Genomic DNA, 26,546 nt, shown 5'->3' on the forward strand with positions numbered 1-26,546 from the left:
ACACCCAGCTAGCTTTTATATTTTTTGTAGAGACAGGATTTCACCATGTTGCCCAGGCTGGTCTCAAACTCCTTAGTTCAGGTGATCTGCCCACCTTGGCCTCCCAAAGGTTGGGATTTTAGGCATTAGCCACTGTGCCCGGCTTCAATGTAGTTTTTGATATAAACAACACTACACAGACACAAACTACTGATCAACATTGATACTGGGATTTATTAGCCCTAAAAACTTTACCTAAAGGGAGGAAAGAGAGAGATATTAACACAATACAGTGGTCTAAACAGAGAGCCAAGGGCCTTTACATGCCTAGTGAAAATAACTGTCAAAACAACCCTACATGTTAGGTATTTCCATTTCCAAGGGGAGGTAGCTAAGGCCCAGAAAGGTTAGGGAACTTGTTAAAGGCTACATATCTATTAATAGTAGGTAGTGGATGTGAGATTTAAATCAGATCTGACTTCAAATCCCTTCTTCATTATATTATATTGACAGCCCCCCCCCCATTATCTAAGAGTCATTATCAATTCTTCTCTTACAACCAACATCCACTGCATCAGTAAAGTCAAGTTAATCTGACAGCTTCTTGTTACCCTTCACTGCCACTATTCTACGCAGTGAGGGGCAACAAGAAGCAAATATCATCTCTCACCTTTACTAAACTATTCAAATGCCTTTTTTTTTTTTTTTTTTTTGAGATGGACTCTCGCTCTGTCGCCCAGGCTGGAGTGCAGTGGTGCGATCTCAGTTCACTGCAAGCTCTGCCTCCCAGGTTCACGCCATTCTCCTGCCTCAGCCTCCTGAGCAGCTGGGACTACAGGTGCCTGCCACCATGCCTGGCTAATTTTTTGTATTTTTAGTAGAGATGGGGTTTCACCGTGTTAGCCACGATGGTCAAGTGCCTCTTAACTAATCTCCCAGCTTCCATTATTACCCCTTCTCCCTACTTGCCTCACTCGTCTATGTTTTGAAAGCATTAACACAGGGAATATTAAACACACAATTCAGATTATATCCTTCCTATGCTGAACACACACTAGTATCTTTACACTTGGACTGGTTTTCTTGTCCACTCTGTTTTAGTCAAAATGACGTATCCACTCTTCAAATATACCAAGCTAATTCTTGTCTAAGGGCTTCTGCATCTCTACTCTTCCCTCTTTTCCCAGATATTTGTATAACTCATTCGTGATTTAGGCCTCTGCTTAAATGTTATTTGCTTGGTTGGGCCTTCTCTAATCATCCTAGCTAAAAAACAAAAAACACACAAACCAAGATTACTCTCTATCCTGTCTCTATTTTTTATAGCACTTACCACTGTATGACATTGTATTTGTTCACTAATAACGGAGAGTTTTTATTTGTAGTCACAAATATAAAACGTCTTGCAATATTGAAACAGAAAACAATAAAACTAAAAGGAAAAAGACATTTTAAAAGTTAATGGTTGAGCAAAATGCAGATTGAGAGAAAAGAAAGGAAACCTGTGGATTCTAGAGAATGTCTAGCCCGGAGGACATGATGTCAAGTAAAATAAGTCAGGTACAGAAAGATAAATACTGTATGTTCTCACTCATATATGGGAGCTAAAAAAGTTGAGCTCATAGGAGTGTGGTTATTAGAGGCTGGGAAAGGGAGGGGTAGGGGAGGATAGGCAGATGTTGGTTAAAAGATAAAAAATTACAGACAGGTGGAATAAATTATAGCATTCTATAGAACTGTAACTAGTGAACAATAATTTACGGTGTATTTTCAAATAGCTAGAAAACAGAATTTTGAATGTTCCCAACACAAACAAATGACAAATGTTTGAGGTGATCCATATGCTCATTATCTTGATTTGATCATCACACACTGCATACAGGAAAATATCACTCTGTATCCCATACATATGTACAATTATTATATATTAAAATTTTTTAAAAAGGGAAACTTCTAAACACTTAAAAAAATTTAAGAGCCAAAGGCATTTAACGTTAGATCTATTTTCATTTAAAACGTGTAGGGGCCCCTTTACTTTTTTTTAAGTATTACTATTACTACCAATATACAAACATATATATATATATTTCTTTCTTTTTTTTTTTTAAGACAGAGTCTTGCTGTGTCGCTGAAGTGCACGTGCACTGGTGTGATCTCGGCTCACTGCAACCTCCACCTCCCAGGCTCAGGCAATTCTTGTGCCTCAGCCTCCCAAGTAGCTGGGATTACAGGTGTGTGACACCACGTCCAGCTAATTTTTGTATTTTTAGTGCAGACGGGGTTTCGCCATATTGGCCTGGCTGGTCTTAAACTCCTGGCCTCAAGTGCTCTGCCTGCCTCAGCCTCCCAAAGTGCTGGGATTACAGGTGAAGTATTACTAGCAATATTCTTAAAACTCAGAAGCTACAGTTAGATTTGTTACATGTTATAAAAATTGAATGACAAATTAAGAGAGAGTAAAAAAGAGAAAGAAAAGAGTGTGGTGAATGAACAGGGAAAAATCAGGTAGAACAAGAAATAGGAAAGGGGAAGAAAAAAATGGCAAACCATTTGGGAATGTTTACAAATCAGATTTTTTTAATCTGAATAATTCTTGTCTATAAGTAGATATATATACCTATGTATAAACACATATAGACAAAAATGAAACAAACCAAATAATTGTAAGACACAATATAAGGAAATAGGATTTTTTAAAAAAAAGAATAACGGGAGGACAATCAGAGACCTTCAGAGAATATGAGATTGAAGCTAAGGCTGGAAATATGAAGATAGCTATGTGAAGGTCGGGGGAAAAGGCTGAGATGAAAAGGTACCGGGAGAAGGAAAAGAACTGGAAAAACTAGAGGCAGAAGCTTAGCATTTTGAAGAACTGAAGAGAGACCAGTATGACTGAATCTCAAGAAGCAAAGAGAGAAGGTGATTAGTGCTGATGTAGGAGGTAGGCCTGTGCTAAATTATGCTGGTCCTTGTAGGTCACGGTAAAACAAACAAACAAACAAACACAAGGTCTTTATAAAATGTAAACAGAAGTGACACAATCAAGTCTATTTTTAAGATCACTCTGAGGGGTTGAGAATAAATTGGAAGGGAGACAGGACTGGAAGCAGTAAAAATATTCCATATCAATCATTCCCAAATGACTGAGTTCCCATTCATTTCTTTCCTCTCCCATTCCTACTTCATATCACAGTCATTTAGCCCCCCTCCCGTACCTTTGCACCAGATTTTACCAAACGACAACAAAGAATTGGGAAAAGGAAAATTGCAGCTTTTTTGACTCTGTGTACATTGGGTATTTTATTAGAAACTTTCATGTTACTGCTATGTAAACATGGCTTCTAAATAATACATAATTAAAAAACTTGTCAAGCAAGTTCTTCATCAGCTGTACTCCTAGAATTAAACACACATCACACACATACAAGTCACCAACCCCCACAAAATGTTTAATTCAACTGACCTTAAAATTTGGAGAAAAGTATCGGTTGGCTTTGTCTTTATTTGCTTTGTCAAGATCATTTTTTGTTAAAGTAAGTACTAGATATTCCTTGTCATTATCTGCACGCTCTATACTGCAAATGCTATCAATTTCTTGATCACATAGACTTCCATTTTCTACTTTTTCTGAGGTTTCCTCTGGTCCTGGTATGAAGAATGTATTTACCCAAAAGTGAAACATTTTGTCCTAAAAAAAAAAAGAAAAAGAAAAAGAAATGAAGTGACATATTTTAATTAATGATGTTTTATTTTTTTAAAAAAGAAAATATGTCACCTACATTAAACATTTGCCAAAATGTCAAATAAACTATCATTTGATATTCTGAATAAAGGTAAACACAAAGACTATTATAAGACAATCTGAGTTATCTGTTGCATTTTCATTCATATGATTTTTTGGCACTCAAATTTTAAACCAAAAATACAATCTCACAAGATCTAAGATAAATTACTTTTGTCTTAAATTTTTAAGTAAAAAAACCTCTTTTCTAGTCTAATACTAGCTTTAAATATGTTTTTAGTTTATGTGTACATACATATAAAAACAAAATTCAGATATGGATTTAATTTCTTCTACTTTTCAAATGAGCTACCTATTCTAAGATTTACTTTAACAAAAGTTCTTGGAAGGTGAGAGCAACTTCCCTGATGACATACCACAAATACACGTTTACCTCTACAGCAATACAAACATGAGAAGCTCCAGTTTCTTACATGACAATATAATGCTTGAATACTTTCAGAATAAATATGAGGGGATAGGGAAGAGTACTACTGATTTCTTTTGATGTTATAAAACGCTTGTTCTTAAAAAAATCACTTCTAATAAGATAATACCTTCTCAATAAAAAACCACAACAGAAGTTCATCACTTTAAACCTCTATTGACCAACACAGAAATCTGGCCTGTATAAATAATTTGGCAATTAATGATGTACAGCCTCGTGTCATCTTATTGGTACCTTAAAATGCCATTTAAATCTTTTATTCTAATTTATCTTAAAAGTTTCTTTCCCCTAGAAAATAAGATCTTTAAGGATATTATGTCTTAAATTTTATTGCATCTTTTAACAGTACCTGACAAAGTAATCTTGTTTACAAGTCTTTAAACTTTTTTTTGCTTATTTCAATTATTTCAGCCACTAATAGTATTTTACTTAGAATTATAAGAAAATAAGCTAATAATATTTAAATAACAAAAAGGTGAATTCCATATATATATATATATGGATTATACTAAAACTTTTTGTCTGTTTTAATCACAGCATATTCTTAAATAAGGCAGGGAAAATCAATAAAATGGAAATTTGTCTAGTCAAGGATAAACAAGTAAATCATAAGTATTTAACCTTCAATTTTGCATGTGTTAAAGTATAGATGAAGGGAAATAAGAATTAGTAAATTCTTAAAGGTATGCAGAGATGATGATGTAGGTGCCTATTTTGGAAAGCAAAATAAAAATTACCAGTTATCTTAATTTTAAAATAGTTGTTAATACTTCCTGGATTATCAAAAAATAATTTTTCAAAGTTATTGAGATATATTTAACTTTTATTTGTACAGATGATAGGAAATGGGTTTCTGGTTTAAAAAAAGATGTTCAGTACATTTTGATTTTTTTTTTTCCAGCTACTTGGATTCTGGATAAAGGAAATTATATTTCTTCTGCTACGTCAAAGCAGCATTTAAAATTGTGGAGTAAATGAAACTTCCTCTTATTTTATTTCAAAAGAAAAGCTAAAAATCAGAAAAACTAAATATATCCTATTATTGAGAATGTTTAAAGATTAGCAATATGCTATCCAGTATGTTTAACAAGGCAGCAACAATACAGCAACAATACAAATTTAGTGCTTTTCTTCATTACTATCTAAAAATGTTGCACCTTAGTCTCACTTTAAATATACACATTTAATACTTTAAATGAAGACAGTTGGTTTTTGTGGGTTTTTTTCCCTTTTTTTTGAGACAGAGTTTCACTCTTGTTGCCCAGGCTGGAGTGCAACCATGCATTCTTGGTTCATGCAACCTCCACCTCTTGGGTTCAAGCTATTCTCCTGCCTCAATCCTCCTGAGCAGCTGGGATAACAGGCACCTGCCACCATACCCGGCTGATTTTTTTGTATTTTTAGTAGAGACAGGATTTTACCATGTTGACCAGGCTGGTCTCGAACTCCTGACCTCAGGTGATCTGCCTGCCTCAGCCTCCCAAAGTGCTGGAATTACAGGCGTGAGCCACCGCGCTGGGCCAGTAGTTGGTTTTAAACTAAGTCATTGCCTTCTCTAAATACAGGTCAATCAAATTCAAACTTGATTAACTTTCTTAACCTGCACATTTAAATACCATGCTTTCATTCTTTATTACTTCCTCTTCATCCTGATTTCTCTCCTAGTTAAAAAACTAGTCAGTAAATTCACAGAAGCTAAATAGAAAATAATCAAGTATTAAGAAATGTAAGGCCAGGCATGATGGCTCACTCCTATAATTCCAACACTTTGGGATGCCGAAGCATGAGGACTGCTTGTGCCCAGGAGTTTGAGACTAGCCTGGGCAACACAATGAGACCCTTTCCCTACAAAAATAAAAATAAAAAAAATTAGCTGGATGTGGTGGCACATGCTTGTAGTCTTAGCTACTCAGCCTGGGCAATAGAACGAGACCCTGTCTCTAACAAAAAGGAAAAAAAAAGGGGGGGGGGGAGAAAAAGAAACATAAGCCAAAATGGAGTAAAAGTGGTTTGTGTCACTATGTAAGACCACAGAACAGATCTCATTTCTACTATAGACCAAAATTTTTAAAATCTTGGTCCCATGCTAATTTCTTCCCAGTTAACCATCCTTGTTAAGGAAAATTCCTCTCATGTTCCAATGCTGTAAGGCCTCTTCCTTCAAATAGGATTATTTACCCTTATAGTGTCTCACCAATGCCAGAGTAAGCAAAACACCTGCATATCTAATAGAAAATAAATTATAGTTCCTTACATGTCATAAAATAAAATATAGCTTTTAATCTGTCTGTATTTTGGATATTTCTCCCAATAAAAGTAAAGTACCAACCTTTTTTAGCATCTTGTTCTGTTTGTGGAAGAATTCTACTTTGATATCACCACACACAGGTAACGGCTGAGGGAACTCAAAGTACATGAACTTGTCTTCCCGTCGTGTGGGGCCTGAATTGGAGGAATATATCTTCACCTTTAGCTGGCAGACCACAAACTGAGGATCTGCACGGTTAAATACATACTAGTATCATTGCACAGGAAATGCCTTTAACTGTCAAACTGTCAAAAGTGATTTTAATGATTAATATCAGCAATATTCACAAAATATGGATTCTGCATCTGCAATCTTGATCTAAAGCAAATCAATGGAAATAAATGAAATAGAAATAGAAAAAATGTAAGATTTTCTCCAGTTTGAACCTTCAAAATAAGGTCCTATTACTTGTATAAAAGTCAACTTCTGTTTCATGAATAGGAAGTCCCAAGATTAGACTTTTAACGGCAGAATAACTTCAAAACTTTAACATTAAAATCATACTAAAAATCCTAATATAAAAACTTTAAGCATTAAAAACGATGAAATAATTATCTGGTACATTTGTGAACAACATCAAAATAACTTTTAAGACAGGTATCAACAGGCAGTGGTCAGGAAAAAATTTAAAACATAAAGAAGAGAGATTATTTGCTATAGTATTCTGAAGTCTCTAGCATGTGGCAAAGATCACAAAACATAAATCATTACATGTTCACAAGAGAAAGAGGATAAAACCTGCAACAATGTTATAATAAATTTCAAAAACACAAGTCTAAATATTTATTAAAAAAATTAACCATCATTCATTTTACCTATAGATCACATTTTAAAGATATATAATGCCACCATCATAAGAAACAGGAAACAAGAGATTTGAGGGCCGGGCGTGGTGGCTCAAGCCTGTATTCCCAGCACTTTGGGAGGCCGAGACGGGCGGATCACAAGGTCAGAAGATTGAGACCATCCTGGCTAACCCGGTGAAACCCCGTCTCTACTAAAAAATACAAAAAACTAGCCGGGTGAGGTGGCGGGCGCCTGTAGTCCCAGCTACTCGGGAGGCTGAGGCAGGAGAACGGCGTAAACCCGGGAGGTGGAGCTTGCAGTGCGCTGAGATCTGGCCACTGCACTCCAGCCTGGGCGACAGAGCGAGACTCCGTCTCAAAAAAAAAAAAAAAAAAAAGAGATTTGAAATTTCTGTAAAGAAATGCAACAGAGTTCAAGTAAAAACTGCAGCACAACCTCCCTTTCCTCCAAAACACCTCATTTTCATCAACAAGTATTCTGGCTTTGGCTCATGTCTGTTTTAAATAACTGGTAAAAAATAAAGTAACTGGTAAAATATAACTTCTCAAAATTTATCATGCTTTTACACTAGCAATTCAACCAAATGGTGGGAAAGTGTGTTAAGGGAAGGATTATATGTTTTATTTTTTAAATCTACTCATAAATTCACTTATAGCTAATGACCTTAATGACAGAAATTAAAGACTGATGAATGTTATGATCCCAGGACATCAAAAACTTAAAGTTACCTAAATAATTTGACAAAGTATAATTCATTTGTCATACGCTGAGGAATTAGAAAACAAAAGTCCATTACAAAGAAATTTATTAACCTTAGGAGGTTATGAAGTGCCATTTGAAGAAAACATGCCAAGATTACAGAGAAAGAGAAACACAAGCTTACATAAAGTTATGAGAAATATTATATTTAAATATATTTTATATTTATATTATATATATATATAACAAACACAAAATTCTCAGCACCAAAAGGTGTCATTATTCTAAAAGATAAACAAAAGTCTTACATTTTTATCAATGTGACTGAGAACAAGGCAAAAGCTAAACCAAGTTATATGAAATTTCCAGTTTAGTAAACACCTACTACTATTTCTATGTAATATTTAAAGCACTATCAGCAATCACATAATTAATATGTTTGATAAAAGCATGCAGGTTATTCTAACATGGTCTTCTAAGATACATTATTTGAAAAAGCTACCACAAACAGGAGAAATATTACACCAACAATCTATCAATAAATTTCACTTCCTTGACTCAAAGTTCAAAGTGCAATGGGCCATTTCATAAGACTATGTGATACTGAAATTTCACTGGGAAATCTAACTTGAAGAAGCAAATAAACAAAGTAGGATTCCAAAGCTGTGATAAAATTAATCAGAATAAAATTGCAAAACTGCCTTGTAATCTTTTTAAACTCCATTAATTCAGAATCTGATAACCCTGATTTTAGGACTTTAAAAAGCAAATTAATAGTATTTCCAGGTTTCAATTAAACTACATCTAAAATGTACATCTTCAAATATTTTAGTATTATATAAAAATTTATAAGTAGTAAAGATTTTCTCAATCACTAAAGAAAATAATCTTCTCTACAATATGAATATCATGTTTCAGATAAATAAGACCTAACCAAGCAGAAGTCCAATATTAGTATGGTTCTGTGGACTTCTACAATATATATCCTCGTATATGACTGAATATGTTCCAAAAAATAAACAATGAGATCCAGACCTAGTGATATAGTCTGGATATCTTTCCCTCCCAAATCTCAGGTTGAATTGTAACCCCAATGCTAGAGGTGGGGCCTGGTGAAGGTGTTTGAATCATGGGGGCAGATCCCACATGAATGGCTTGGGTCATCCCCTTGGTGGTAAGTGAGCTGGCATTTAAAAGTGGGTGGCACCTTCTCCCCACCACTCCTTCTCTTTCTTGCTCCCATTCTCACCATGCTCCCCTTTTGCCTTCAGCCATGATTGGAGGCTTCTTGAGGCCTCCCCAGAAGCAGATGCTGCTATGCTTTCTGTACAGCGTGCAGAACCATGAGCCAATTAAAGAAGAATTTATAAAGAAAACAGGTTAAACTTGTTTAATACTCAGTCTCAGGTATTTCTTTATAGCAACGCAAAAACAACCTAATACACCTAGAAAATGAAAATCAGAATGCAGAGAATGGGAGATAGTGGAGACTTGAAAGGGAGAGGAGATAATGATGAGAAATTACTTAATGGGTACAATGTATATTATTCAGATGATGGACACCCTAAAAGCCCTGACTTGACCACTACACAATTTATACATATAACAAATTACACTTGTGTCCCTAAATTTATACAAGTAAAACAATTTTTTAAAGTCAGAATTAAATTTCCTTGGATATATACATATTGTTATAGTCTTGAATGAAAACCACACTGATCATCTTTCAGTAACATTTTTAACCCTGTTAAATGTCTAGAGTATAGTAACTTTTTCTATCACTTAGAAATATTAAGATAAAAATCAAGTAAGAAAAAGCTGCCAATCCCTACAGAAGATGCTGTATTTTTCAGCACTACCTCTGTTTTCTTCATTGATTCCTCTTCTTCCTAAACCCAAATTGCCATTCTTATCTCAGTCCTCACCCTCTCCTTTTCTTCCTTTCCTCCGAGCCTTGCCATCCCCAAACTCCAGACCATATTTATATGAAAGGCTTAACTACTCTCCCTTTCCTGATGTTGCCCAAAATATCGATATATCTCCTACCTAGATTCGAACCCATACTCCCAAGTACCCACTGAATATTGTCATGTGAGAAGCTCGCTTTTACGAGATTTAAAACACGTTTAAAACCAAAATATCAACATCAATGTCTTCAAGTCTCAGATTCACTTTTCTTTCTTTCTGTGACTATTTCACCTGACTGGGATCAAAACTTCTACAAAATCTTTAGCTATAAATGGCAAATAAAAAATTAATGAAATCCCATTTGATTGTCTTAACATACCTGCATTAAAGCAAGTTTTATTACTAGTTTCTTTTCCACTATGTTTTACTCTTGCGATTATAACTTTGCATACAACTGTCCTTAAAAACATGGTTTAATCCTCAAGTGTTATCATGACATCTCAGTATTTATCAAATCAAGTCTGTTACCCCCATTCAGGATCCTCTAATAGTCAGTCATACGTTCCATACCTATTATCTGTCACTACATTCTTGTCCAACTTTTTCCTTCTGCTGCACTTCAACTCAAGCTATTTCCCATTGCCTGTAATACTTCTTTTTTTTTTTTTTTTTTGATGCGGAGTCTTACTCTTATTGCCCTGGCTGGAGTGCAATGATGCAATCTCGGCTCACTGTAACTTCCGGCTTCAAGCGATTCTCCTGCCTCAGCCTTCCAAGTACCTGGGACTACAGGCATGCATCACCACGCCTGGCTAATTTTTGTATTTTTAGTAGAGTTGGGGTTTCACCATGTTGGCCAGGCTGGTCTTGAACTCCTGACCTCAGGTGACCCGTCCACCTCGGCCTTCCAAAGTGCTGGGATTACAGGTGTGAGCCACTGCGTCTGGCCACTTCTTTCAGTTTTAATGCCAATCTAAACTATATGTTTTTTCCAATGTTCAATAAAGAGCTGGTGAACCTCCTTTAAGAAACTGTTTGACAACCTTCAAAAGCTTTTCTGAATGTAGCATTTGTAATTTATACACAGAACCTCCCATTTATTTTATTTTATTTTTATTTATTTATTTCTAAGACAAAGTCTTGCTCCAATGCCCAGGATGGAGTGCAGTGGCATGATCTCGGCTCACTGCAACCTTGGCCTCCCAGGTTCAAGCGATTCTCCTGCCTCAGTCTCCCGAGAAGCTGGGACTACAGGTGCGCGCCACCATGCCCAGCTAATTTTTGTGTTTTTAGTAGAGATGGGGTTTCACCTTGTTACCCAGGCTGATCTCAAACTCCTGAGATCGAGTGATCCGCCTGCCTCAGCCTCCCAAAGTGCTGTGGTTACAGGTGTGAGCCTTGTGCCTAGCCCCACAACCTCCCACTTAATTACATATAGCTAGTTTTTTATTAAAGCTTTTCTACAGTATTAAATCATAGTATATAAGAGGAAACTAGAAAATTAGGAAAGATTACTAAAGTGAATGTTTTCTCTCCCTTAATATCTCCATGATACTTTATATCTTTCTCTTGGCTCTTACACTGACATCAATACTATAGGAAGAGAATGAGTTTTTTCTTCCTTTTTCCTTCTCTATGAATCTGTTACATTCCTTTGTCAGTCACTTCCAACAGCCCAGTACCTTGCATTCAAAAGTTTTAAAAACTGTACTGAGATGTAAAGAGTATCAATGAGACTCTTTAGAAGCCTTTATTTAACATGCTATACTAATAAACTCTGGTCTTTGATAAAGTTATCTGTCTCTAAGAATACAGAAAAGATCTGATGATGATGATCACACCTATCTGACAAACAACACTGGAGAAGTAGAATAGGATCAGGATGACTGAGGTAGACTTATAGAGGTTAGGGTAAAAGGGAGAAATAAATTAGAAGCAGACATCAGTGACATAATCTGTACTTCGTACTTATCCAGAAGTTTCAGATTTCAAAGTCTCTTCATTTTATTGACAAGCAAACTCAAAGAGAGCTAGATGATGTGCCCAGGGTTACACAATAGATTAATGACAGATCTAGGATGGGAATCCAGATCTAAATCCAGGTTTTCTCTAACACTCCACATACCAAAGTATTTACTAATCTTTACTAATCTTTACTAATCTTTACTATTCTTTACTAATCTTACTTCAGCTTGCTGCCATGTCTTATCACTTCTTCCTTTCCTTTTTATTGCTTTGTCACCATTACTGTCAATACCTAGTTTTCCTAAGATATTAAGGACTTGATCCCTGCCCTAAGACCAGCAAATTGCTGAACTCCTCTGGTGGACCTCTGCTGGACCTCATGCTGGACCTCTGATGGGACAGGTTCTTCCATCATCTGGTCAGAATTGGGCTCTATTTGGTAGTTATAACACAGAATATTTCTTTCATAAATATAATTTGGCTTCGACTACATTAAAACCCATTGCTTTTGGCTTCTTTAGCCCAATGAGTTGAACAACAAAGCTAATTAATTTGTTCAAATGCTTCAGAAATATAGTCTCCTGCATAAATTTTAAATGTGGTAAATTTCTTTCTAAATTTTTATATAAACTTCTAGATATGGCAAGAAAACTGTTCCAATACATGGAAGGATGAGAATTCAGAGCACTTACTGCAAGTTCCGCCACTGAACATTGGAATAGTTTCAAACATCATCTTGTGAAACAACAGTGCCACTGGTCTATAATCCAGGTGATTCTTTAACAGGTAGCTATAATAGTACACATAGCGCCTCTGACTGGGAATAGTTACTCCCTGGTGGACAGAAAAAAAAAAGAGAAGCTAAATTCAAAAAAAATGTTCCATTATAGTTATTTCACTAAATTGCTATAGTAACTGGGTTGTAGCCATTGAAGAACATATATACATTAGAAATTTGACCTTAAATGATTAATACTTAAATCCAGCTCAGTAATAAATAAGAGCAATATCAATACAAAGGATAATATAAGAATAACTCTTCTCCCTTGAAACAATTATTGTAACACCCCATTTATTCAAAGGTCACAACAGCACTCTGACCCATGAACCCCATAGGCAAAGGCCACTGCATATCCAAAATAAATGTCAAAGGCCTCTGCCCTACAGCTGTGCTCTTTACACCTAGGGCTCCCCACAAGGATTTATGGACTCCTTAAACACACCGTTCCTCACAAACTTGATTACCTACTTCCCAGGGCAAAGCGTATCAGAATCAGCAAACTAGATAGAGGCATATTGCCTTTAAAGAGGCAGAAATAGCAGCAGCAAAAACTGATGCTGGCGTTAGAGTCCAACAAAAACAGGAGTATGCAGATGATGTAAATGTGTGCAACAATCTTCTAACAGAGGTAAAGCTATCCCTGTACTACATGCATCTCTTTGTTGAAGAAACCAGGGGAAAGTGAAGGATCTTAGAAAATGTAAGTATTACAAATGATTAAAATCTATATAGTTCTCAAGAGTTCATTAAATAATAAAACATAAACAAAATATATATATGTGGCATTTAATAGGGGAAGCTGAGTTATCTAAAGAGAAAAATCTAATATGTACAATAATGCATTCACTAAGGATGATGAATAAATGAGGTATTTAAGGGTTTATTAGACATGTGACTTAAGAAAAATCCAACCTAGAAATATAAGACAAACAATAAGCAACATTAAGAAGTTTAACAGTTAAAAGTAACTTACAGAAAACTGTAATTTAAATGAAAGTATACTCAAGAGGAAAAAGAATTCGCAATTATTTCTCTTTAAGTTACTACTGGCATCTACATCTCCCCAGTGTCTTAAAAATGCTGGACACAAATAACCTTCTTCTCCCTAATGAAAAATATAAAACATATTTATGTGAATTTAAAAACAGGTCGGGCACAGTGGCTCACAACCTGTAATCTCAGCACTTTGGGAGGCCAAGGCGGGCTGATCACTTGAGGTCAGGAGTTCGAGACCAGCCTGGCCAACATGGTGAAACCCCGTCTCTACCAAAAATACAAAAAATTAGCTGGGCGTGGTGGTGTGTACCTGTAGTCCCAGCTACTTGGGAGGTTGAGGCAGGACAATCACTTGAGCCTGGGAGACGGAGGTTGCAATGAGCTGAGATCGCGCCACTGCACTCCAGCCTGGACAACAGAGACAGACTGTCTCAAAAAACAAACAAACAAACAAAAAACCAGGTATGATAAATAGCAAGTATGTAGGTATCCATTGTAGTACACCTAACATTTTTTCAAAGATGAGCATGATTTTATTATAGACAATTAAAAAATATGTGTGTATGTGTATAAATGTCAAAACAGTAAGTATAAACCATTTCTAATCCTGATAAGTGATTTAAGATTTTGGCCACAGTATAAAGACCACAATTTTATAAATAAAAGACTTGTATTTCAATGCTGACAGTCCAAATACAAACGCTGACATGTTTTCGAAGGAAAATCAGGACAATAATATGTACCCTTCCTTCTTAACAGGGTTCTCATGAGGATCAAACACCAGATGCAGTTACACAAAAGCATGCTACAACTACAAAATAGAACACTGTTTTAACAATTCTCTACCTGTACTTAAGGTACAGTTTTTGAATAGCTGGAATTTTATTTCTATATGATTTTCTTAACAAAACAGTAAAAGGTAAGGGAAAGTAGTAGTACTTTGAAGAGCAGTACTACTACTCTTCATTAAAACATTAAAAATCATTAAAGCTAAAAAATGTAAACTTGCAATGACTTATTACATCACATTTAATGTAATTTCAGCAAACAACTGTCATTCGTGTTTAGCAGGATAAATATAGAATTGCTAAGTAGGTTAGCTAAAGGAAATATCACATGGAAGCTGAGTTGGAGGGGAACTTTTCTGAATCATGTGAATTTTTTTTTTTTTGAGACGGAGTCTCGCTCTGTTGCCCAGGCTGGAGTGCAGTGGCCGGATCTCAGCTCACTGCAAGCTCCAACTCCCGGGTTTACGCCATTCTCCTGCCTCAGCCTCCCAGTAGCTGGGACTACAGGCGCCCACCACCGCGCCCGGCTAGTTTTTTGTATTTTTTTAGTAGAGACGGGGTTTCACCATGTTAGCCAGGATGGTCTTGATCTCCTGACCTTGTGATCTGCCCGTCTCGGCCTCCCAAAGTGCTGGGATTACAGGCTTGAGCCACCGTGCCTGGCAAATCATGTGAATTTTTTAACCACATGCATTTATAATCTAGTCAAAATATGCAATAAAATTTTTTTAAAAAATTAAGTCAATGCAAGTCTACGAGGAGACCACATTGTCGACATTATTTGTTGGGGTTTAGTGGATGACATTTTTCTCTTTATCTCCATTTTTGGCATAAGTCTGTGTGCAATAATAAAAAGATTTCAAAGCTTTAGGTTTTTTCAAGTAGCAAGTGATTAGTTGTGTACCTATAATGTAGGTGTTTATACATTCTGTTAATCCTTACCCAAAAAAGGATAGGCAAACATAAAAAATATGTAAATCTACTAGTTGTCATCATTGGGTGAATAATTTATGTATGAATACCAGTTGAAACAAAATTACTGACAATTCAAAGAAAACCATGGAAAAGTACATTTTAAAATTTAATCGATTAGTTTATCATCAAAATTATAGTCTATTTTCTTAACTTTGCAATTCTTATCTACCTGCTGCCTTGTCAGCACCCGAAATTCAACATTTCTAGATTAACAAATATTAAAAAGTTGGGAGGCTCACATGTATCTGTTTCAGAGTCTCCAATGTGACCTCCTCATTCTAGTCCTATCTCTCTGAGCCATGATGCACACTCACTAAAACTGAATTAACACCTGTAATATAGGATTTCAAATGAGTGGAAAGTCCACACTAAATTAAAATTTTACTCATCTTTAAAAGCTTATACATATGAATAAAAGGCTATAAAAAGCTCTTGAAGATTAAAAAATACTCTGTGTTTTCAAATTTTTCTTTTTTTTTTTTTGAGACGGAGTCTCGCTCTGTCACCCACTCTGAAGTGCAGTGGTGCGATGTCAGCCCACTGCAACCTCACCTCCCAGGTTCAAGCAATTCTCCTGCCTCAGTTTCCCAAGTAGCTAGGATTGCAGGCATGTGCCACCGCGCCTGGCTAGCTTTTGTATTTTCAGTAGAGACGGTTTTCACCATGTTGGCCAGGCTGTCTTGAACTCCTGACCTCAAGTGATCTGCTCGCCTCAGTCTCCCAAAGTTATGTGATTACAGGCATGAGACACTGTGCCTGGCCTAACATTTTTCATGTAAATTAAGGCTAATAAAGACCAGTTTTATTTCTAACCAAGAAGTTTTAAGTTAACACACACACACACACACACACACACACACACACACACACACACCCCTCAAGGGTACAGTTCTCCTTTCTACTAGTAGTAACTCTCCTTTTCCACTTTAATTATGAAGAAAATTATTTACACAGCTGACCCTTGAAGACAGGTTTGAAATGTGTGGGTCCACTTATATATATGGATTTTTTTTTCAATAACATTTTTCAGAGATTTCAACAATTAGAAAAAACCTGCAGATGAAACATATAGCCTGGAAATATCAAAAAGTTCAGAAAAAGTTAGATTTATGTCATGAATACATAAAATATATGTAGATTATTAGTCTGTTTTATCATTTACTGACATAAAATATACACAAACCTATTATAAAAAGTTAAAATTCATCAAAACATATGCAGACAAACCTTAAGACCAGACATAATACCACTTGTAGTCAAGATAATAAACAAATGCAAAGATGCAGCATTAAATCATAGCTACGTAATATTAACTGTAGTACATACTATACTACTGTTAAAATCTCATAGCTAACTTCTGTTGCTACTGCAGTGAGCTCAAGGGTTGCAAGCATCTATTTAACACACCGTGTGACACTAATCATCTCTGTAGGATCAGCTCATCTCTCCAGTAAATTGTATATTGCAATCAAAAGCTCTCTCTCACGGTTCTTGTGTATTTTTTTTTCCTTTTTTTTTTTTCTGAGACAGAGTCTTGCTCTATCACCCAGGCTGGAGTGCAGTGGCACGATCTTGGCTCACTGCAGCCTCCGCCTTCTGGGATCAAGCGATTCTCCTGCCTCAGCCTCCCGATTAGCTGGGATTACAGGCGCGTGCCACCATGCCTGGCTAATTTTTTGTATTTTTAATACTGACAGGGTTTCACCATGTTAGCCAGGATGGTCTCGATATCCTGACCTCATGATCTCATGATCCGCCCGCCTCGGCCTCCCAAAGTGCTGGGATTACAGGCATGAGCCACCGCAACCAGCCCTGTTGTGTATTTTTCATTGTGCTTAATGCAATGCTGTAAACCTTAACACCATGAGATCCATATGAAGTGCCAATAGTGATGATGGAAGTGCTTTCAAGAAGTGGAGAAAAGTCATGGACATTATAAGAATAAGGTGACTTGCTTGATATGTACAGTAGATATGTACAGCTATAGCCGCTGGCCATTTCAGATGCTTCATCTTGTAAACCGACAACATAAGTGTATGGTACCAATAAATACAGTACTGTAAATGTATTTTCTCTTCCTTATGATTTTCTTGATACATGTTATTTTCTCTAGTTTACTTTATTGTAAGAATATACTATATAATACATATACAAAATATGTGTTATTGACTTTATGTTATGGGTAGGGCTTCTGGTCAACACTGGGCTACATTATCGAACGGTCAACTGTATCCTTAACCTTTTTTCCTCAAATACAACTTTCAACACATTCTAACTTTAGCTAAACAACTTTAGCTAACTGAAGAACTTCAGCCATTACTCCTTCAACTCCTTTATGTTCACAGACCAGGAGGTAGACCTCAGAAGTATATTTAGTGTTCCTTCTAATATTCTTTCCAGCCCCTATTCCTACAGCTTTGCCTATTTCAAACCCATATCACTCAATAACTCTTCTGGTATACACTTACTAAACTCTTGGCCACAATGATTTTAGCACATTGTTCTCCCAACCTTTCTTTTTATCCTGACCAACACATCATCTTCAATGAATTCAGCTCCTGTTTTACTGGGAACCCTGAGGTCATCCAATATAAACACTCAAAATTTCCTTCTCCCATCTTAAAATCGCTTCATGACTGACGTCTCTTCCTGTTTAACGAGGTTCTATTTTGGGCAAGTGCTTCATTAATTATCTGCTATCTGGCATGTGCCTTTATTCTCTCCACTTGTCTCTAAATAATATGCTCAAGTAATCTTTATTCTTTATCCAAGGTCGGCAAACAACTGAAAGACTAAAAACACACACTCTCCCTAGATTCTGTACCTCTCTCAAACCATCAGCCGCCCGCTCTACAAATAGCAAATCTTGAGATGCTCTTACTCCTTAATCCAGAGAAACTGATTATGAGGCTGATTTCTTTTTGGAGGGGAGGGGGCGTGCCATGGTCTCACTCTGTCACCCAGGCTGGAGTGCAGTAGTGCAATCTTGGCTCACTGCAACCTCTGCCTCCCAGGTTCAACCCCCTCAGCCTCCCCAGTAGCTAGGAGCACAGGAGCCTACCACCAAGCCCTGCTTGCTTGCTTGCCTGCTTATTGATTGATTGATTGATTGACTGACTGACTGATTTAGTAGAAACGAGGGTTTTGCCATGTTGCCCAGGCTGGTCTCAACTCCTGGACTCAAGAAATCTGCCTTGGCCTTCTAAAGTGTTACGATTACAGGCATGAGCCACACTATGCCCAGTCGAGGCTGATTTCTTAATGGTCATTAGTGCTTTCTCAACAACTAATACCCTACTGGCTGCTGGCTGATCTTTTTTTTTAAACATTTCACTGAAAACTTTTTATTGGCCTTTTGGGTAGAAATGAGAATTTATTTGCCAGGAAGGATGATCCCATCATACTTTTGCTGGAACCAGCGCACAGCCTACTCTTTGCTGATTCTATTTGGCACCACTGCAGCCTGCCCTGCACTTCTTATCTGCAATGATGAAACCTGGCTTTTCCAGCACCTCACAGAAGTCCAGGCTGTAGACACCAATGCTTGGGTCATATTTGATACCTAGATCAATGTGTTCCTGGGTCCCAAAACCAAGGTTTCCAGTATCTGAGAAGGTATTTTTTCTTAACTCACACTCGTGCACCTTTAGATCATTCTCCAAGATTTCATCTGCCTTGGCCTCTCGAACTGTGCAGCAGACAACAGTCTTTTAATTTCTTCTATTGCCAAAAGGGCTAACAGTATTATCTAGCTTTGGAAAACACCAGGTCTGATCTGTAAGCTGCTCCAACACCTTGGTTACTCAGGTCAATCTGTCTCCACTTTCTAACTAAACAGATGTTGAAGCAGAGCCTGCAGATGCAAAGTTCCTGCATGGTGATATCCTTTCCACCTTGATGCCACACCATGATGGAGAACAGGAAGAGCCTGGCTGATCTTTCTGCATCCATTCTGAAACTTCCCTGCTTCTGACACTCTCAAGGTTTCTTTCAACCCTTATTGGTTGTCTCTTCTCTTGTCCCTAAATATAGGCCTATCTCAGAAGAGTCTCCCCTCTGTCAATCCAATCTATTCCAGTGCTTTACCAATTTTACACAATAACTCCAAAACTTATCTCCTTCAACATGACTTTATTCCCAACTGCCAGTGCAGAATTCCAACATCTGGCTGGAATTTCTACCTGGTATTCTCAGAAATACTTACAACACACATTTCCAACAACTGAAGCTTTTTAACTTGGAAAACCTCCCTTATTTCCATCAATGATATTCACTATTTTCTCCAGCACTCAATGGCCTTCTAATAACTAACACCACCACCACTTACTGAGCCCATACCATATTCTTTGTATTGTTCTAAATCTCTTTAGAAATACATAATTTAATACTCATAAAACCATGTAAGGTAGGTACTACTGGTAAACCATTTTACAGATGAGGTAAGGTCATATATCTTCATAAGTAATGCAACTAGATATAACCCCAGCACTCAAACTCCACAGCTTCTAGTCAACTACTATATGATCCTGCCATCTTCTTTCTGCTTGAGGAAGGCAGCAGTAATATAATAGGGTTATAGAAAAGATAAGTGAGGGAACTCTAGCACTGTGGCAAAGGTCCAGGCAGCAGAGGGGAGCTAAGAGACACAGTCAGCATATTAACCACCTGGCACATACATACATGCATACACACTAATGGTACACAATAAAATGAGACAAACCACAGATTACAGATTAAGTTCATTTAGTATACTCATCTTTGATTCCTATGCATCTACTCAGCTGCCAAAATCCAGATCTTGATTCCAAAATACTACTCAAAATGTCAGTTTCAGTTTTCTGTGGCCTATTTGTTTCTTCCTGCAATTCTGCCATAGTCAACTGATTTATCGCCCTTTATCCATTCTGTAATCTATCCTTTATACCACTCTTAGATTAATTTTTTTAAAGTTAAGATTAATCCAATTACCAATTAATTCAAAATGTTAAATGGTATTCTACCCAAACAAGAGCAATTTATCACACACTATAATTCAATCACAGCATAAAAATACAGCTCCAACCTCTTTTTCCACTCTTACCTCTCACAATTCCCTTGAATGTACTCTTACTTTGGCCAAATAGAAATATTTAATTTTCCCTAAACTGTACCTTCTGGTTTTCTTTTTAAATATATGCTACCTTTATCAGATTAAGGTATAAGGGCTACATAAGCAGCCACCTGTGAAGTCTTACATATTTTCTAGCACCTGGTCCAATTTAGATAACATAATTACTTGATACTTCAAGGTTTGATAAGCAGTCACCTGAAATGCAATTTAAACCAGGTATTTCTTGAGGGCTCCTAGACATTTTCATTATTGCAGGGTCTATTCAGATTTTGTCTCTCTCCTTAAAGCATTTACAATGACATATTCACTGAAAATTGCCCATTTCTCATTGAAATTTCTGAAATGATTAGCACAGACCTGAATATAATTTTTAATATCACCTCCACACTGTAGTTTTATCTCCTTTCTCATATTTAACGTCTCATTTTTAGTTTCCCTCTTTTCTTTTATCCTTGACTGGCTTTTAAAAATATGTATTGATTTTATTGGCATTTTCATGCAATCAGTATTTAGATTTATTAGTTCAAATGGTTTACTGTTTCCTAATTCATTAACATTTTTGCCTTTATAAATCTCTACTTGTTATTAATCTTAATTTCTAATGTAAATTTACATTTCCTCACTGAATCAAAAATTATTTAAAACATGATTTTATATTTCCATATAAATTTAAACACTAAAAAAATCTCCAGTTCTAATGAATTGTAATCAAGAAATGGGACTTACATATTTTTATTTTAGAGTGAGATTTTGTTTTGTAGTTGGTCTGATTTGTAAGATTGGTAATTGTTTTGTCAATGACAGAAAAAAATACATTTTATTATTTTATTATTCAAGCCACTTATATATATACAGTTATGTGTTGCTTAAGAGAAACTGCATCTGGGTGATTTCATCACCGTATCATATAATATACTTACACAAGCCTAGATGGTATAGTTCACTACACACCCAGGCTATATGATACAGCTCCTGAGCTACAAACCTGTTTAGTATGTTACTGTATTCAATATCACAGGCAACTGTAACACAATGGTATCTGTTTTTCTAAAAGATAGAAAAGGTTCAGTAAAAATGGTATAAAGGACATAAAAACAGTACACCTGTATAGGGCACTTACCACGAATGGAGATTGCAGGACTGGAAACTGCTCTGGGTGAGTCAGTGGGTGAGTGGTGAGTTAATGTGAAGGCCTAGGATATTACTGTGTACTACTGTAGATTTTATAAACATGCTACTCTAAATCTATTTTAAAATTTTTTCTTTCTTCAGTAAATTAACCTTAGCATTTTATAACTTTTCACTTTATAAACATACAAAAACTTAACTCTGACTCTTTTGTAACATTTAACTTAAAAACATTACACAGCTACACAAAAACATTTTTTCTTTGTATCCTTATTCTGTAATATTTTTTCTATTTTTAAATTTTTTTTTTTTTTTACTTTTTAAACTCTTGTTAAAAACTAATAAATACATACATACTTTAGCCTTGGCCTCTACAAGTCAGGATCATCAATATCACTGTCTTCCACCTATACATCTTGTCCCACTGGAAGGTCTTACGGGGAAATAACACCCATGGAGCTGACATCTCCTATGACAATAACGCCCTTTTTCTGGAATACCTGCTGTAGGATCTGCCTAAAGATTATTTTATAGTTAACATTTTTTAATAAGCAGAAGCACATGCTAAAATAATAAAATAGTACTGTAAACATGTAACTAGTAACATTCGTTTATCATTATAAAGTATTACGTGCTGAACATAACTGTGCTATGCTTTTATACAACTGACAGTACAGTAAGTTTGCTTACACCAGCATTACCACAAACATGTCAGTGATACACTGCATTGCAACGGTTTCAAGATCACTAGGTAATAGAAACTTTTTAGCTCCATTATAATTTTACAGGACCATTATCAGGCGTTGACTCAAACATCGTTACGTGGCACATGACTGTACCTTCTTACTTTGTAACTTCTGAAGTACAGTAAAGATTCCCATCATTGCTTTTCTACCAATTATTCTTCATTTTTTTCAGCTTTTGTTTAATACATTTTGATGTTATGGTTAGCACACTGGTTCGTAACTGCTAAGTCTTTACCTGGAGTATACCCTGTGTTAATGTAAAATGACATTTCTGATCCAGTTTAATGCTTTTTGCTTTAAATGCTACTCTGATACTGAGATTCTGTCATCTGCTTTTGAAACTGAAATTTGCCTGATGTATCTCTAATCCACCATTAATTTTTAACCTTAGTTTTATGTAAATCTCGTGATTAATCTCTTAAAAAACAGACTTAAAAGTACAGATTATATACATCTTTCAGACCTAAAATACTGCCATACTACTACCAGAACAGAATACTACTTTAATATCATAGCACAAGATATGTAATGTTTCATTCATATTCTATGTATCAATATTTATCAATACTCCAATCGTCTTCTGAGAAGATGAATCATGAATTTATAATCTACACTCCTCAGTTAAAAAAGCAATTTTCTATTTCAGTAAACTTTCCACCAGCACTGCTAAACTTAGAAATAATATAGATGTTTCAACATAATAGTGTTTGCTTGAAGCTCGGAAATCTATGTTTCAGGATGATCACAGTAAGATTACTATAGGAAAGCAATTCAACAAAGGAAGAAATACGGCTATTATTACAACGACAACATATAGCAGCTTTTCGTATATTAAGGTACTTGGCCAACATTTTATATACTTTAACACTACCACAACTTTACAAGATAGATATTATTGTCTCTATTTTAAGGATCAGAAAACAGTCCTACTGCACATAATTATCTCATTCAAAACCAGGATCTGGACCTCAATGTGAATATAAGGGTAAAACTTGTACTCAGCTGTCCTGGGTTTTACTAATAGCATGTATAGAAACTATGTGATTTGCACGAAGTCACAACTTCTTTGAGCTCTTACTTTTCCTGTCTACGAAGAATCTCTGAAGTTTAGGGTGTTACAGTATTTCACTTTTATGAAACTAATTATTGAGAATAAATGTGAAGCAGACAACTGATATTTTTTTCTCTTTCCAACATTCTTTCCCCTCCTTGATTTTTCTTTGGAAAACTATTGTTATCCCTGTGTGGCAGGCTCTATACTTCAGCTTTAGATACATGTCCCAGAGAATTCCATTCCCTGGTCAGAATATTTGGTTCAGGAATAAGCATGTGCCTTGATCCAGGGAAATCAGAACTTATCCTATAAATTTTTGCTCAAATTGTAGCTCTCTTCCCATCATAGTTGCTAAAGTAGGTAGAATGCAAACTTGAAGCCGTTAGGAACTATATCTCGCCACTACTTGTGAGAGCCTGTTTGAAAATAACATATATGCAGAAGAGAGAAAGGAGGAGGAGGGTAAGGGAGGAAGAGAGAATGAGAGAGATACTCTTGAGATCTGTTGAGCACCTAGATCCAGGCCAGAGCTTTTCAGTTATGTAAGTCCTTTTATTTAAGCTACCTTGAGTTGGGTTTTTTCGATTTAAAACCGAAAAAGTCCTCATATATTATAAAGGAGTTGCTTCTTATTTTTCTAAGTTTCTATTTCTACTTTAGGATTCAAAATAATAAAGAAAAATAATTTGGACTGTAGAACATAATTTCGTAGAAAAAAATACCAGGTTTGAGGCTAGAAGATGCAGTTTTCAGTTATTACACAAAAAGATTATATGACTTATGACAAGCTGATCTTTGTAGATCTGTTTGTTTTGTTTTGTGAAACAAGGTCTCGATCTATTGCCCAGGCTAGAGTGCTGTGGTATAATCATGGTTCACTGCAGCCTCAACCTCACAGGCTCTGGCAATCCTCCCACCTCAGCCTCCCAAGTAGCTAGAACTACAGGCACGTGACACCACACCCGGCTATTTTTTAAGTTTTTTTTTTGTAGAGACAGCTTCTCACTATGTTGCCCAAGCTGCTCTTGAACTCCTGGGCTCAAGCAATCCTCCCGCTTGAGTCTCCCAAAGTGCTGGGATTACAGGTATGAGCCACCCAACTCTGCAAATCTGTTTTATCATTTATGTTAGAATGGGTTTGAATTAAATAATTGCTAAGATCCTTCAAGGTATGAAAGTTCTATAATTTTATTGTATTATATAACAGCCTTAATTAATGTGGATCATAGTAACACAGTTTGGCCCAGGAAAATTAATGTGTTAAGAAAAATAAGAATGCTACATTGGAAGATTTTTTAAAAGACAGTAATTATCGTTTGTTTTAAATAAAGAGGAAGAAAATTTCATTAGGTTACAACACGTAGAAATTTAGTAAACAGGCTAGAAGAAATAACCTGATTTAAGATTAGGTCATGAAAATTCATTCCCCAGAGAAATTAAAAATTTTCCTTTTCTTGAGATCACTTAAAGTTAACAACTATTATTGCTGGAAGATTCGTCTTTATTAAGAATAAGCTCAATGAACTCATGTACACAGAGTTCCTAATAGAGAGAAACTTTATCTCTAATAATTTATTTGAAAACAGAAAGAAAATTAAAAGCGGCTCAAACTTTTTTCCTAAAAGTTTAACCAAAGAAAAAATAAGAGGCCAGGCACAGTGGCTCATACCTGTAATCCCAGCACTTTGGGAGGCCAAGGTGGGCGGATCACTTGAGGTCAAGAGTTCAAGACCAGCCTGGCCAACAGGGAGAAACCCCACTTCTACTAAAAATACAAAAATTAGCCGGGCTTGGTGGCACGCACTTGTAATCCCAGCTACTCGGGAGGCTGAGGCAGGAGAATCACTTGAACTCGGGAGGTGGAAGTTGCAGTGAGCTGAGATCTCGTCACTGCACTCCAACCTAGGTGACAGAGTGAGACTGTCTCAAAAAAAGAAAAAAAAAAAGGAATGTTTACTTTATGTGCCATCATTCTGGAACACAGTTGGTGGTATGCATGGGACAGGGAGAAGGCAAGGGAGAGGGAAACAGCAGTAGTGATTCTAAGTAACTTTGTCATGTAAAAGGAGTTTTAACTCTTTAAACTCAAATTTTGGGAGTCCTGTCAAAAATACATATTTACTAGCATTCTCAGGATGTTTTAACTCTTTCTTCATAGTTTGAACATGTGAGTTATCTAATACTGAAACTTAAGTGCAGATGCAGATAGTGTGGGGCACAGAGCTAGACGAGAACCAACCCTAAAAGTTGCCCTGCGGCATGCTTTCTTGGAAGGAAAAAACCACCAACAACTTGCTTTTGAATAATCTTCACATGTTCATAAAGCAAAGGTATCAAATATACAAATGAATGACTCCTAAGGAAGTGTAACACAATTGTCTTCTTGTAAATTAGTGTATAAGACAGAAGGAGCCTTCCTTCCCTCAAGCAGTTACCTCACTCTCAGAACATTTTTCTTTATAGTATCAGTTGTCCGACTTCTCTGCAACACTCAAAACTCAAAGTATTATTTGGACATTACTAACCTAATGCTTTATTTTATGGTCAACTTGTACCCACCACTCTGCCATCTAATTTGCACCATGTTTGCTGAGGATATGTCAAGACTCTGAGCCAGATTATTTTGAAGAGACCTCTACAAAGTCTACAAATTCTTTACCAAAATATGATGACTGCCTCATCTCTCTTCAAAAAAGGGGGAAAAAAGATTCTTCTTCTATATAAATGTCTCTAGAACATAATTTTCTCCAGCTTCTTAATGTTTGTCTATAATTAAAATTAAGGATATAAGCAAAATGACATTAACTATGATTCTAATAAAAGTTAACCCCATACAAACTGAAAAGTAGATAAAATATATGTATCTCCTATAATGGTGATTCACAATTACAAAAATGCAAATCCACAGGCTCAATCTACAAGGAAATACTGACAAGAAGAGAATAAGCCTATTATGAGATATTCCAAGAATAAAACTACTTTAGATAATCAATTACATTTATTATAAGACAGTTACTCCTCAGGAAGAACTCCACAGCTGTATAACAGCTTTACCATGCTTAGCTAAGTTTTC

The 26,546-nt window shown here is 36.1% G+C and overlaps 1 protein-coding gene and 1 pseudogene across 1 annotated transcript in view; both read right to left on the bottom strand.

The window, feature by feature from the left end:
- PTEN (phosphatase and tensin homolog) overlaps window positions 1-26,546 on the bottom strand; it is a 104,322-nt gene that overhangs the window by 4,415 nt on the left and 73,361 nt on the right. Inside the window, exons 5-7 of the mRNA XM_011938741.1 lie at window positions 12,588-12,729; window positions 6,538-6,704; window positions 3,443-3,667 (exon numbers count right to left, since the gene is read on the bottom strand). Of these exons, the coding sequence (XP_011794131.1) occupies window positions 3,443-3,667; window positions 6,538-6,704; window positions 12,588-12,729 (534 nt within the window). The remainder of the gene's footprint in view (window positions 1-3,442; window positions 3,668-6,537; window positions 6,705-12,587; window positions 12,730-26,546) is intronic.
- Window positions 18,809-19,344, bottom strand: LOC105509509 (annotated as a pseudogene).

Source organism: Colobus angolensis, unplaced genomic scaffold (assembly GCF_000951035.1).
Source record: "Colobus angolensis palliatus isolate OR3802 unplaced genomic scaffold, Cang.pa_1.0 Scaffold177, whole genome shotgun sequence".
NCBI lineage: Eukaryota > Metazoa > Chordata > Mammalia > Primates > Cercopithecidae > Colobus > Colobus angolensis.